General features: G+C 35.5%; 1 protein-coding gene across 3 annotated transcripts in view; it reads right to left on the reverse strand.

Annotated features, from left to right (window-relative positions):
- Positions 1-15,065, reverse strand: part of ESCO1 (establishment of sister chromatid cohesion N-acetyltransferase 1) — a 34,825-nt gene that overhangs the window by 13,229 nt on the left and 6,531 nt on the right. For all 3 annotated transcript variants that reach the window (XM_030444076.1, XM_008497593.2, XM_030444074.1), the window contains 3 exons: positions 13,985-14,048; positions 11,804-11,918; positions 1,645-1,776 (listed from right to left, as the gene is read on the reverse strand). In XM_030444076.1, the coding sequence (XP_030299936.1) occupies positions 1,645-1,776; positions 11,804-11,918; positions 13,985-14,048 (311 nt within the window). The remainder of the gene's footprint in view (positions 1-1,644; positions 1,777-11,803; positions 11,919-13,984; positions 14,049-15,065) is intronic.

Here is a 15,065-nt window from a genome sequence, read left to right on the forward strand (position 1 = left end):
AAAGCAGATTCCTGGAGAAGGACCTTGGAGCCCTGGTGGACAGTAAGTTGTCCTCCTCCTCTACTCTGCCCTAGTGAGAGAACATCTGAAGTATCATCCTCAGTCCAAGAGGGACAGAGATACACTACGGAATCCATGGAGGGCTAAGAGGATGGTCAGGGGACTGGAACATCTGTCATATGAAGAAAGGCTGAGAGACTTTGGGCTGCTTAGTCTGGAGAAGACTTAGAGGGGATCTTATGAATGTTAAAAATATCTGAAGGGTGGGCGTCAATAAGAAGAGGCCAGCCTCTTTTTCAGTGGTGCCCTGTGACAGGACAAAGGGTAACAGACACAAACTGCAACACAAAAAGCTCCAACTAAATGTGAAGAAAATCTTTTTCACTATAAGGGTGACAGAGCACTGAAACAGGCTGCCCAGAGAGCTTGTGGAGTCTCCTTCTCTGAATACTTTCAAGACCCATCTGGGGATGTGTTTCTGTATGACCTGCCCTAGATGATCCTGCTTTGGCTGAGGGGTTGGACTCGATGATCCCTGGAGGACCCCTTCAACCCCTAACATTCTATGATTCTATGAAAAGGACAAACAGGAACAAAATGGGGAAATGAATTATAGGCTGCTATTATAATCTGCTGCGTTCCACCGAACTTTCTGCTCAGTCTCTCCCTACAACGTAGCTGATGTGCATCAGTAGAGATCTTTCAGGATGTCTGGATTATTCAGAAAAAAAAAAAACAGAATACCAAAACTATTTACCATATGGTTTCAGACACTTTATGTGTCTGAAAGATACAGCTTTATATAATGGGATAAAACTGAGCCTGAGACTTAAGAGTAGCGCAGCAGTCACTTAGCACCTACATGAAATGAATTGGTGGCCTCAGTTCAGTTATCCTGGAGGTCTTATCTACTCGAGTGTAGAGTACTGAAGGTAACATGTGTGATAAAATAGACTTTGTGGGTTCTATTCTGGATTTCAGACATGTGAACAGGTATTTCCTGTAAGTCTTGTAACACCAGCTAGTGTGAAGTAGCTGATTTTACAATGTATTTAAATTGCAGAAGATTTTTGAAATCTGAGCTTTAATATGACATATATACTTGGATACAGCAAGAATAATAAAGTTCTGGAATAGTACTTTGGACTTTATAATTAAAGATTACAATCACACTATAAATTCAGTAAAGTTTCAATATACTATGAACTTTTATCAGCTGGATTCCAAGCCAGTTTCTCTTCAATTGAGAAAATTGAGAAAAAGTAATTTAGAAGTCATCTAAGATTGCACAATTACAGAAAGAGTACAGTCAGCTCTTTAGCTGACTGTCAAGCCAACCACTGCAAACACCAGTTGTACTGGAACACATATTTAGCATTTTCAGAACAATGATATCCATTTGTCTTCCTATCACACCTGCACCCTCCCCCAAGATTAAGGAATTTTAACAGAAAGAATACAAAGACAATGTACAAACACACCACTATCCTACTAAATGTTTTTATGTATTACATATAACCTATCTACCTCAGCTCTTAAAACCAATTATTTCCCAAAGTGGATTATTTGTGTAACAAATTCTCATTAGTAACACTTCAAATAAAAGATAATTATTGTGCCTTTAAAAAGATAAGGTTTTCTTACCACATATTTTACAGCACTTATGAACTGGTTATGAAAGAGCAGATGTTGAGTTTCATCCTCTGGATTTGACACAGTGTAAAGCATTCCACAAATATTACAGGAAATAGCACCAAATCTTTTTTGTCCTGCATCCTAGTAAAGGAAAAAAAAAAAAAAAAGTATTTGTCAATGGCAAGCACAATAAATAAAGTTCAACTGAACTTTCGTCTAATCAGACATGCCTTTTATATCTCTTCTGGAAATTCAACACAGAGGCTAAAACAAAGGAGTGAAACAGGGGAAAATAAATACAGAATTTAGAAGTCTATCTTTTAAAAACCCACACAGCCTCAAAAGGCACAGGCATCAATCACAGAATAAACTTTACCCAAAATTAAAATTAGCTCCTCCCATTAGTTTTGAGCAAGTGATTTTCATTTTATGAAATACAAAGAACAGAGAATTCTTCCTTCATTACCATATTTGCTGTAAATATAATCCTCTTCCACAAAGAAAATCCCCACATCCAGCCCCACACTTTCTGTTTCTCCCTAAAGTTCTGCTACAGCTTGTTTTTCTGTTGTGAGTTGCTTTAGGCGGGCCAAGGGTGAGCCATTTACTGAATGTTTGGAAGGATATTATATAAAATAGTTGCAGAAATAATATTTAAGATTAGCAACTTATCTGCAACAGCTGATTACTTCTTTTTTTTTACAAAAATCAAGTATTTCAAGGCAACCAAGTAGCATTATGATTTTCTATCCCTCTCTCCATTGATTAAAAGCCTTACCTAATATACTCTCAGGACTTAAGTCTTCACTGGAAACAGCTAACATGATGTCTGACATGACACTTTAATTGCACAGGGTTCATAACTTTTATTTTTCAGACACTGCATAGCAGCTACAATACAAATGGAGGATTATATCATTTTACTCATGACTCATGACCTTTAAGGTGATACTCCTACACTATAACCAACCATTATCTACTTAACAGCACGACTCAGTACCTATTCTTTTGCAATTTATACATTAAAACTGTTATTGATATCCAAGTGTGCTCAGATTAAGGAGTCTGTGTCTAATAAATAATGAAGTGTCAGGTGCAGGGAGTGCCTTTTGCAAAGAGCAAAAGAATATCAGTTAGATGGAAGTATCTTGCCAAGAAGGCATGTTTCAAGTTATGGGTTAATACTCAATTGATTTTTTTTCTTTAATTACATTGGGAAATTGAGTTTATATAAGCAGCAGCAAATGTCACTTTTATTCTATTCTAACATATATCATAAGTAATAGAAGAAAAAGAAGACTTGGTGGTGTTTTTTAAAAGGAAGTTGATCTGTGTGCACAAATTTAAAGTTCACCATTTGAAATAAAACAGATAACCTGAACTTAATATTGTTTTCTAAGAGCTGAAAATACTCATAGTAAAAGCCTAGAAAACTTACTTTAGAGAAAAAAGCATTCTGCAACAGGGCAAAAGTGTTTACAAATCTTTTCTTACTCCTTCCACCTTCAAATATGTGTTTAAGTACTTCTAAGAGCTCAGTTCTCCACATAAAAGCAACTTATTTCAACTAATTATTAGTGAAATCTAGAATGCATGCATCAGTTTCTTTTGAAGAAGAGACTAAAGGTATAACCAGCCAGGCAAACTCAGTGTTGAATTTCTCTTTAAGGGCACATTTATGGACCTCAACCAAAAGAAAGAAGCTAAATCTGAGAAGTAATTGGTTTAATCATAATCAGTTTATACCTTCTTACTTATACAGAAGGAGAAACAGGAGTACACTAAATTTCTGAAGGAAAGAGGAAAGATGAAGCCCAAGGTTAGATTTGCAAAATCAGAATAAGATGAGGTTTCTAAAAATGTAAAAACTGAATTGAATCCATCACATTTTATTTTACCTCCCTTAAACCAGAAATATAGTTCAAAACAAAGTACCCATCTGGCCACCAAAATATACTGCATTTCAAAGGTTTATACATGAAAGATTTGAAAGGAAGTTCAGCAGGAAGGATTACGTATGGCAATTATTTTAAGATTAACCAATTGAACGGAATTTAGTAATTCCTATTGTGAAGATGGAGAACATACCCCTGGTAACCAGGGTAGGATAAGTGATGAGGAAGCGTACTTTGATTCTTGGAGTACTCTTCAAAAAATTAAGACATGTAAATTAGAAGATCAGCTACATAAAACAACTCTTAAAATATTTATCACATCAGTACTTCAGTAAGTCTCGTGGAACAATTTCTGTTCAATCAAGAAGCTAAAGCTATTAAAAAATACCTACTAGTTTACTACCAAAAATCTCAAGACAAAATACCCAACAAAACCCAACCAAACAAAAAAAACCCGCCTAGCTATGTAGGAAGTCATCAAAACTTAGGCTCCTTAGCTCATCCCATCTTGCCTTGTAAATACATATGCTGTTTTACAAGTCCCCAGGAACAGACTATTTCCCTGGAACAGTACTGCCATATAGTATTTTACAGTTTGACTTTCTTGAATGCTGCTGGTACCAGTGGGTCTGGGGGGGAATTTTTTGTTGTTTTTTGTATCTTAAGGATTTCACTGATACTACTAATCTATATACATTCAGTTGTATCAATGAGCTACACACAAAGTTAATATTAAAAACCTGTTATGTGAATACCAGAAAACACACACTCCAGTATCTAAAGCAATCTTTTGAACTCTGTATTATGCTAACTATAGTTTTTATCAAATACTGTACAGTGACCTGAGGGTAGTAAAGATAGCCTTTTTGTACAACTGAAGCACCATTTCAAAGCCACATAACAGGACATAATGCTTCAGACAGAAAAGAAAAAAGCAGCTTTGTACACCCATTGCAGACTACAACAACAAAACAAAACAAAAGACATGCATAATAAGTTCAGGAATTATGAAGAATGCATTTTTGTACTTTAAAAAAACATCTACACAATATAGCTCTTTTTAACATGATGTCATTGCACAAGCAAGAGCAGAAAGGGCATGCATCAAGAGCAAAAAAGTGGTCCCAAACAATAACACTGCAATAAAGGTTGCCAGTCCTTCCTAATAGAGAGGGAAGGAGGAAAAAAAACCAAACCCAATGAAACAACAAACACAAATCCAAGACCATCTTATGCACCACATAAGAGAGTAAATACTTAAAATTAGAAATTATTGGAGGAGGGCACAAAAACTTCTCAGCAAACATCTGATACTGAGTACTAGAGAGTAAACTGTTGGCTTGTCACAACTAGAAAAAGACATAAGTGGTTTGACTCTCGGAACTGAAGAAAAATATTTTTCAGAGCAATATTTTAAAAAATGCAGGGTTGCAGGCAGAAAAATGTGTTACTCTATTTAAACTCCGTTTTCTAAACTGTGACAATAAAGAACAAGGATACTTTTACTTCCTAAGCAAATTCTGCATGTGTAGACGGCAGTTAAGCATTCCTGACATCTCAGACAATCCTCATTAATATTGGCACAGGATATATGAGATCAGTGTTTCAAGGCTAACTGTAATTGAACATAGTGACAATGTTTTCTTAATCTCCAGAAGGGTTTCTTAATTCTGTGTTAGACAGAAAGAAAAGTCTTACCAATATCTTCTTTGAGAAGGTGCATATCTGCTGATCCTCCATATGTAGGATAAGGAGCCCTGCAAGCAAAAAAGGCATTTGGTGCCTCTGTAGGAGATGAAAAGGGGCCTTTTTTTTTTTCCCTTCTTTTTTTCAAGCACAGATTAGGTCACCTCCTTCTTGATTACCTAGTGCTAGTTAGAGGAAAATTATATTTTCCTCTAGTCTTTCCACTGAAGAAAAAAAAAAAAAAAAAAGCAAATCCCAGCCACGGAAACAGGCAGGCTGGAAAGGTGGAAAGGAAATACAAGAAGACCAGAATGGAACAACACAAATATCTTTGGGCTCTCCATACAAAATGAAAAAGTCAAAGACTGCTATTTCAATGAAAGATGCGTTCAAGACTAAAGCTGATGTGTATTTCCCTTGCTGACCAGGAGGATCAGAAGACATGACCCAACTCACAAACAAGTTTAGTATAAAATGAAGACTGTGGAATCTAACAGCAATAGCAACAGAAACTAAAAAAACCAAACAAACAACCCTACATTAAACAAAAAAGGAAACTCCTCCCCCCCAAAAAACCAACTCCAAAACCCCACTAAAATATAAAAACCACCCTAACAAACCATCAGCGGTACTCATATTCCTGAAAAGCTATTTTAGCCAGATGATATAATTCAACTTAAAACTTTCACAACTGTGATGTATCTAATTTTATTTAACGTGTTTTGAAAAATGAAAATGGAGGGCCACTATCCATCATGTCCTCACTGGTCGTTACCTGAAGCAGTACGAAAAAAAATACAAAGTTCAAAACCAAATCCACACAATATTTACGATAGACAATTAATCCATTCCTGACCCATATAAAAACTTAATTTAAATGTATTACAGTTTTCCAAGGTATACTGGTTTGGTCTGGAATAAGGTTAATTTCCTTCAAAGCAGCTGCTATGTTTTAGATTTGTGACCAAAACACTGTTGGTAACACAGGGATGTTCTAGCATTTGCTGACTGCAGTGCCAGTGAGCCAGTGCCAGTGAGCCAGTGAGCTGGCTGGGGGTGCACAAGAAGCTGGGAGGGGACAGAGCTGGGACAGCTGACCCCAGCTGACTGGAGGGGTAGCCCATGCCATCTGGGTCATTCTAAGCAATAAAAGCTGAAAGAAAGAGGGAGGGAGTGGGGGATGTTTGGAATTAGGACATTTATCTTCTTAATGGTTTCACATGATGGAGCCCTTGCCTTCCTGGAGATGGCTGAACACCTTTTCTGCCAGTGGGAAGCTGTGATTTATTCCTTGTTTTGCTTTGCTTGTGCACACAGTTTTTGCTTTACCCATTAAATTGTCCTCATCTCAGCCCATGAGTTTTCTCCCCCATCCTACTAAGGGAGAGCAAGCAAGAAGTTGCCTGCCAGAGCTAACCCGCAACACAATGTTGCAGCCTTGCTGCTTCAATTCCTGTTACCAGATGCCCAGCTAACATTGCAAAACATTCCCACCCTCAGGACAAAGGACCCCAAACTCAATCCACCTGAATTTGCTAAAGAAAGCTGGGTTGCTGTACTGAAGCAGAAATAGGAAAGAGTAATAATCAGGATGGATATTACTGTCCCCCTAAGAGCACAGCTGTCCCAAAGGGTACAATTTGTGTGGGAAGAAAGGAAAAGTGAATGCTCTCAGCTACCAAACTCCCTCACCACTCACTTAAGCAGTACCCACTGATTTGGTTTACTGAGATTACGGGGAAAAAATAGGCAGTACTTAACTAATGTGAACAACAAAACATTGCCCCAAAGGCATTCTTCAATTCTCTGGAGAAATTACCAATTGGACTACATTGGTTCAAAGAAGAAAACAGCAACTTTTAGTACAGCTTTGTCCAGGCTTGCAAGAAATCACTTTTACGTTTATTATTTCCACTGAGGAGTGTGTTTTCAGCCTAAATAAAAACATTTAATTAATATATTAGATATTTCAGTCAAGCAGGAAACTATGTTCAAGTTTAGCCCAAATATATGTAAGGAAAAATTCAAGCATGATATCTAAATATGTAAACTGAATTACCTTGGAAATCACTTCAACATATGGCACCAATTCAAACCTCAGAATTAAAAGTATCTTCCATCAAGCAATTCTGATCCATGCATTTGCTTATACTTAAATAGATGATCTACATTTAAACACATTTGCTTGCACCCAGGCACTAACTCAGATCTCCGGAAAGGCAGAAAAGTCTCTGCAGTTTTGTACCATCTTTTGTATCAATTCAGTTACTTGGGTTTGCTGTTCTTTCCTTTTTCACATGTTCTTTCCTAGAACTGATGAGTATCATTTTCAAAAGACTAGCTTAATTTTCAAAGGAACATGTCTACCTAGTGGAATAAAATGGAAGAAGTCTCCCTGTTTCTCATAGGTCACACTACTCAGAACACTGTAGCATTAATAGTTTTATCAATTATTACCAATAGTTTTATCAATTATTAATTGCTTTATCAATTCCTATTCTTACGGCCAAATCTGGTCCTAGATCTTACAAGCAAGCAGAATTTTTATAAGAAGCAACTAACTGACTTTCCTCTTCTTGGATGTAAAGCATATCTCATTTTATGAAAACTGAAAACATATGCTTTGCACATTTGTATTTCTTTCCATTTCAGAAGTTAAACAAATAGTTAATTTCATATTCAAGTTCTCCTACTTGCATATCAGATTCAAGTACTTGGAAAGTACAGAACAATTTTAGTGAATTACTCTATAAAACCTACAATATGGAGCTTCATGTAACCTGTCAACCTACCAATTGATCATTTAAATTAAGTGAAAGAGGGTACAGCTCAGATACTCAGAACAGGCCACCTTTCTAAACACCTCATAATGGATTTGGAACAAAACATATTTTCAGCCTCAATTTTTTGTTTCTTTTTTTCTTTTCTTTGAGGGGGGAGTGGGGGGGAAGAAACATCCCAAAGTCTGAACTTTGCTTCAAATACTCTGGTTTCCTGTCATTGTTTGTTTTACAAAGTTTGTGTTGCATTGGATTCCCTGCTGTTTTCAGCTGTAGGCTATGAACATATTTTTAAGGTTCATGACAGCAAGCAAACCTCACAAGAAACAATTCACCTTGTCTTAGCTGTAGCTCTACAAAATTAAGATAATTTTATGTTTGAAAGCTACTCATATAACTATCTGATGAGCACCAAGAAATAGAAAGATCCAAGTACAGCTACTAATTATTTCTTCTAGAAAGAAGCTGTATTATTTTACTTTTGTTGCAAACAAATAGTCTTAAAGCTTGTTAAAGATTCTGTTACTTAAGAAAAACAGAAAATTAATCTACTGATTATAGCAATCCCATGGGAGAAGAAGGAAGGTAAGACACATCTTTAAGGATTAAATATTTTAAAAATGGGGTGTTGTGGAAACCAAAGACTAGTTTTACCATAAAACTCCTCCAAATACAGTTCAGGGAATTAAAAAGTTAGAATACACAGACAACATTGTAACATCTCAGACTTTGAGCCTCAGATAACTGTAAAGACAATTAAAAGGACAGGTATTGAACTTAAACAGAAAAGATTACGAAAATTCCACAGAGTAACATAGTATAAGTTAAAGGCTTCTTGCTAAGAATAAAAAAAACATTAATTCCCAATTTTGCTCAAGGTAAAGAAGAATCATAAACTGTCTGTCTTAATACAATAACCAGAAACTTGGAATAAAACCTACTTATAGCTGTTAACTATAAAATTTTACTACAAATGTTAATTTAAGTGATTTGGCTGTGTGTAGTAAGACTGCTCTCTGTACAGAAGAAACTTCAGACCTAACAGGTTTTAAATCAAGTATTTTCTCTCTTCCCAGAGGATCACTACAACGTACAGAAACACCTCTGAAAATATTTCAGAAAATATTTCAATTTTTTAAAAAAATTTTTAAAATTCAGAATCAACACTTGAGAAATTCATCATGACTTTGCAAATACTATTAATTACAAAATATACCTTAATTTTATTATGTGCCTTTGATCCCCAATTTTTTTGGCATTAACGAGCAAAGCCTCATACTGTGGAAGTCAATTAAGTGATTTTTCCCTTCCAGATGCTGGAACAAACTATTATAGACAAAACCATGTCTTGTTTTCACAGTGACTAAGGTGAAGGGTACTATCTTACACAGGATTCCTCTATATGCTTTAACAATGTTAAAAGGAGTTTTCCCCCTGGTGAAAGAAAATAAAGCAGTATCTCACCTAATGCTTCACTGGTTATAGTGAACTACAACCATTACCAAAATGCCTTTTCAACACAACAAAAATCCTACTCTGAACTCAATTGAACCAAGGTGAATTACATTTGTATGAAGTGCTGAAATATGTCAGGTATTATGAAGCTCTTACTTTCACACTGGAAAATTAAATACAGTGCTCGCTTTTATTTTCCAGAAATACCCAAAGGAAATAAAAGATTACACCTCTTCCACTTTACCTAGTATTCTTCATTGATGATCCATTCTTTAGCATCTACAATTTTGCCAGGTAAATAACTGAAAACTTTTAATGTTGAATACCTAGAAAAAATGTTAATCTCCTAATTCGGGCTGAAAACAAGGCAGCATAGCCAAAAAGTTGCAAAGGATCTCTTTGTATGAATACTGTGAAGGAGAGCTACATAAGCTTTTTACAGACACTAATCAGAAAGTTGTGTAGTTCTTGTAAAAAATCCTAGCAGCTCCTCAGTCAAGTTCTATTACCACATGAGGAAAAATTAAGTTAGAATTACTGAAAAAAGAATACTCTTGCAATCCTTTAATGTAGCTAAGATACTTACTCATGCATTTTAACTGTCTTGGTAAAATGTGTTTCAAAGATACAACAGCTGAAATACTCTGGAGAAATTAGATATGGTTCATTTCTCACCCTGTGAGATTTTTAGCACTTGCCTAGATTTTTATCACCATAGGCAAGTTAAGGATATTTAGCTCTCACAAGCTCTGATATTTCAATATGGGTAAAAGAGTGTTCATAACTCATCTGGTTCCACTTCAGTTAATATTTTCATGCATATAATCCAGACGTTAAATGAAAAAAAACCTGGAATTTAACAAGACCACCCGGTTACATAAGTGACAGGGGCAATTTCATAAGAAGCTTATTACAAAGTCCTCCTTCCTAATGGTCTGCATTCTATTCTGCCTCTGTAGCTTCCAAGCTCCAGCTTTTCATTTCTCAAGGGTTATCTGACAAAACACAACCAAAACTTCTAATTACTTTACTATCAAGCTGTGTGATTCTACAAGATATTTAAGTGACTGTGCACCACTCCCTCCATTCTCCTTTTGTGTTTTCTTGTTTTAAAAGATCAACCTGCATTTGGTAGCCAATAGGAAATAAACAAGATAATATTGATGTTTAAATATTACAGTAAAAATTAGTAAATCCACAGGAAAAAATTGCAGTTTGTCTCAGAACAATAGAAATCTGTATAATGCAATAATGAATCTGTTGATATTAGTTTTGCACACTATGTGCCAGATGCACTACTCCCCCCGAAATTCTAAAATTTTCATAGATCACAGAATGTTAGGGGTTGAAAAGGACCTCTGGAGATCACTTAGTCCAACTCTTGCCAAAGCAGGATCACCTAGAGTAGGATTTACAGGGTGGCATCCAGGTGGGTTTTGAGTATCTCCAGAGTCCACAACCTGCCTGAGCAGCCTGTTCCAGTGCTCTGTTACCCTTACAGTAATGAAGATTTTCCTTATGTTTTGGTTGAAATCCCTGTGTTCCAGACCACTGCACTTTGTCCTGTCGCTGGGCAACACTTAAAAAAGACTCCGGTCCTATCCTCCTGACACTCACCCTTTAGATATTTATAAGTATTGTTGAGATCTCCCCTCATCCTCCTCTTCTCCAGGCTGAGCAGACCCAGTTCTCAGCCTTTCCTCATATGACAGATGGATGCCCCAGTTACCTAATCATCTTAGTGGCTCTGAACTGGACTCCCTTCAGTAGTTCCTTGCCCTTCATGAACTGGGAAGCCCAGAACTGGAAGCAGTATTTCAGATTTAGCATCACCAAGGCAGAGGAGAGGGGGAGGATAACCACCACCCTTGACCTGCTTCTTGTTGCACCCCAGGGTGCCACTGACCACCTTGGCCACAAGGGCACACTGCTGGCTCATGGTTATCCTGTTGTCCACCAGGACCCCCCAGGTCTTTTTCCACAAAGCTACTTTCTAACAGGTCATTCCCTAACCTGTACTGGTGCCATGAGGTTATTCCTACCTACTTTAAGAAACTGGGACTTTGCACATAAGTAAAGGCAAGTTCATCCTCCTTAAAACAACTGTTTTTTCACAGAGCGGTAATTCTATTACAAAAATGCAGAAATTCGTTTAAACAAGAATCAGTTTAAACACTAAGTCTGCAAACATCAATACTGAATGGCAATCTAGTACAGGTTCTACTTTCAGAAATTATTTACAGTGGCAATAGTAGTATGTATAATTAAGACAAGTTCATAAAACCACAAATTTTACACTACAAAAGTAATATATTCTAGAAACTATAAGCCTTATAAAAGGGTATTACTTACTATAACCAGTTGCTTATCACCATCTTTTCCTGCTTCTTTTAGCTTCTGAGCATGTTCCTCAGTTGGTAACAAGTTGCTGCATTTTGATGCTAATGAGGGATTTGACAATGAAACCCTTGAAATATAAATATATTTCATGTTAAAAAAGAGACTGCTTACGTGTCATCCTAGATAATCAATGCTGTTGTGATTAGTGTAACTAAACTTTATTGAAATGCAAGACAGTTTTAAAAAAGGAATTAAAATATTAACAAAAAAATAGTTTATGACTAGCCTAAGTACAAGATTTTTTTCATTAAAAAATTAAAATTTATCATCAGGTGAGGTAGGTTAGTCACAACCATTAATACAGACATTTAACTGAGGCATTTTCACAGCATGACTGATGGTATCTAATGCTGCGTATTTCCTACTTAAGGTTTAGGTTTTAAGTTTAAGGCACCACACATCAGGTTGCTAAAGCAGACCATGTAAATATTTCCAGAAATATAACTGGGGCAATATAAAACAGATGTCATAAATCTGTAAAATTCATTTCAAACTTATTCTCTAGCAGTGAAGGAAGGGAAAAGAGGACCCAAGGAATTAATGGATGGGTATCAATGGAATATCTCTCACTCAGTTTAAGGTTCCCCACGTCACGACTAAAAGAAACACTGGAAAAGTACTATAATACATCATCAACTAAGTCATTCTATGAACTTGCTACTATATACAGGGGAAATATAACATTCATTAAAGGTTTGGATAAAACTGATAAAGATTACAAAAACAAAACACACAAAAAATAGTGGTATTTCAACTGGGTGTTTACATATTTTTTGTTTCTGAGCAAACAAAGTACACCAGGACAAACACTTAATTGCAGCAGCTGCCATAGTACATGTAGCAGGTTAATTCAGTGAGCTTTTTCCAAAATAAAAACTCCTGCCAGACATTTTTAAAACAGCATTTTCTGTGCTAAATCAGAGCTAATTTTTTTATCCCTGTCAGGTGCCCCAAATTTTGCATTAAGTAGTTATCTCCAGGTTTGCCTTTTCTCTGCTGCAACCTTTTCTTACAAGGCCCCAAAGAGAGTTACTCTGTAGCTATGCACACTACTCTATGATATATAAGGACTAACACAGAAAGAATGATGGCTTACACCTTTGCCTTGTATGAGAAGCAGGGTTAAGAAAGCTCTAAAAACAAAAAATTGTAACCAAATAATAGTAAAGCAATATGGCCTTGTTCAGCTAATAAATTTGAGTTTGCTCAAACTGTATATTACTTTCATCTAATAAATTTGAAGTTAATAAATTTGAGTAGATACCATAAAGCCATCTGGCAGTTGAGAATAAAAATATGAAAAATCAGAGTTAGTGTAATATTTATTGAAACTCCTAAAAATACTCATTAAACTAGTTTTACCTCTACCTTTTCACCTGTTTTCAGTGAAATTCCTTTATGTTAGAGTTTTCAATATGTACAAAAGGCCTCATTCAGAAATGTTCATCTGGCCTCAGATATGTTTTGAAAATTGACTGTATCATTTTTTCTTTTCTCCATTATAAATATAGAAAACAGTATCTACATACTAAGACCTGAGTGAATTAAGTTGCTGTTCAAAGTATCAAGTACAAAGAAACTACTGTCTTTAGCTTGTAACTAGCTAAAGACAGAGACTATGTCAGAATTGTTCAAAAACTACAACACGAAACATGCTCAAAGATAAAATGTAAATTTGAATTGTTAGTAATAAGAACAGTTTAGTCAGTTTTTAAGAACAGGAGTAGTTTTTTAACAGCTGACACCTTCATTTCACAAACAATAAGCAATTAATTCTCTTCCCCACCTAAAAATATTATATATAAAAGACTTCCATAATGTAAGGATTGAAAACTCTAGCAGAATTGAAATAATTCTTATTTGAGGAAAAGACCATCAGAAATGCTTTTCCAACTCTCTTAAATTCTGCTTTATAGAATAAATATGCAGTTACAAATAACTTGCCTAGTAAGTTTCTTCACATAATAAAACCATCCCTTGATACAACTTGTCTGTTCTTGTAAAGGACAAATCACTTACTTGAAACTGAAAGTTGAGGCTGGGAGACAACAGAACAACAGTCAGTCTTACAATAAAACCTCTCTCAAGTCTATGGAAGGTTACTGTCATTTCATAATGTATGAAATACTATACCTGTGCTCAGTTTCAGAAGTTTGATTTGTAACTGAAGTTTGTGTCAATTGCTTGGCAGCCAAACCTACAATTGATCAAAGATTATAACTTCATGATAAAGTTCTTACTTTCAAAGGAAATTTCAACTACACAAACAGTGTTGTATGAAAACATATTCAGGACAATATTGCAGATTGTTAATGGCCAATAAAAAAAGAAAGTTTCAACCTTGAGACAGTACTCATGTTTCTCCACATGTACTTTAAAAATATGAAATTTTCTTCAAAATTTCCACAGTGGTTCTGCAGAGTGAATTGTCAGCAGCTAAGCAAGATCAGTAGTGAAACTACAAAGAAATTTAAATCAGTTTATACTGACACCCACATAAATAACTATCCATAGTATTAGAATCATAATGTATGGTATGCCATCAATTCATGTATGTTTTATATCACTTATGGAAATGAAACAACCAAGAACAGCAAAAGAAAGAAAAATCATTTTTTTACATTCTCTAATAGCACAATTTTTTTTCCCTTCAAAAATACCCTAGAGCGGCATGCAAAAAACCAAACTATTTCATTGAGCTAAATAGTGCACTCATATTCAGATTAAATAATTTAAAAACCCCAAAATCAGCCAAACAAAAAACCTGAACCAACCAAGAAAGTCCCAATTAACACCCCTCCAAAAAAACAGGCCACAAAAACCAACACAAACCCTTAAACCAAAGCAAAACCTGTAACAACCCAAAAACTCAAAAGCAAAAGGATGAAATATCAAGATGGAAGTCAATGAAGAGATGCTAGTGATCCACCAATAATGTATCTTAGTCAAACCTATTTGAGTCATTGTAAGATTTGACAAACTGCATTCACAGGCTGATAAATGAAGACTGAGTAATAAGAACAGGGGAGTGATAATTCAATTGATGATTCGGTCATGGTCAGATAGAACAGTTTAGGAGAAAGAAATGCAGATACTTATTCAAAGGAAGCAGTAACCAACAGAGAATCCTTAACAGAAACCAAACCAAGAGAATAATCCAACTGAAATATGGAAGTTTTACTACTTTATTACAAGGAAAACAAAAGTATTTAGT

The sequence above is a fragment of the Calypte anna genome, chromosome 2 (genome assembly GCF_003957555.1).
Source record: "Calypte anna isolate BGI_N300 chromosome 2, bCalAnn1_v1.p, whole genome shotgun sequence".
In the NCBI taxonomy this organism is placed as follows: Eukaryota; Metazoa; Chordata; class Aves; order Apodiformes; family Trochilidae; genus Calypte; species Calypte anna.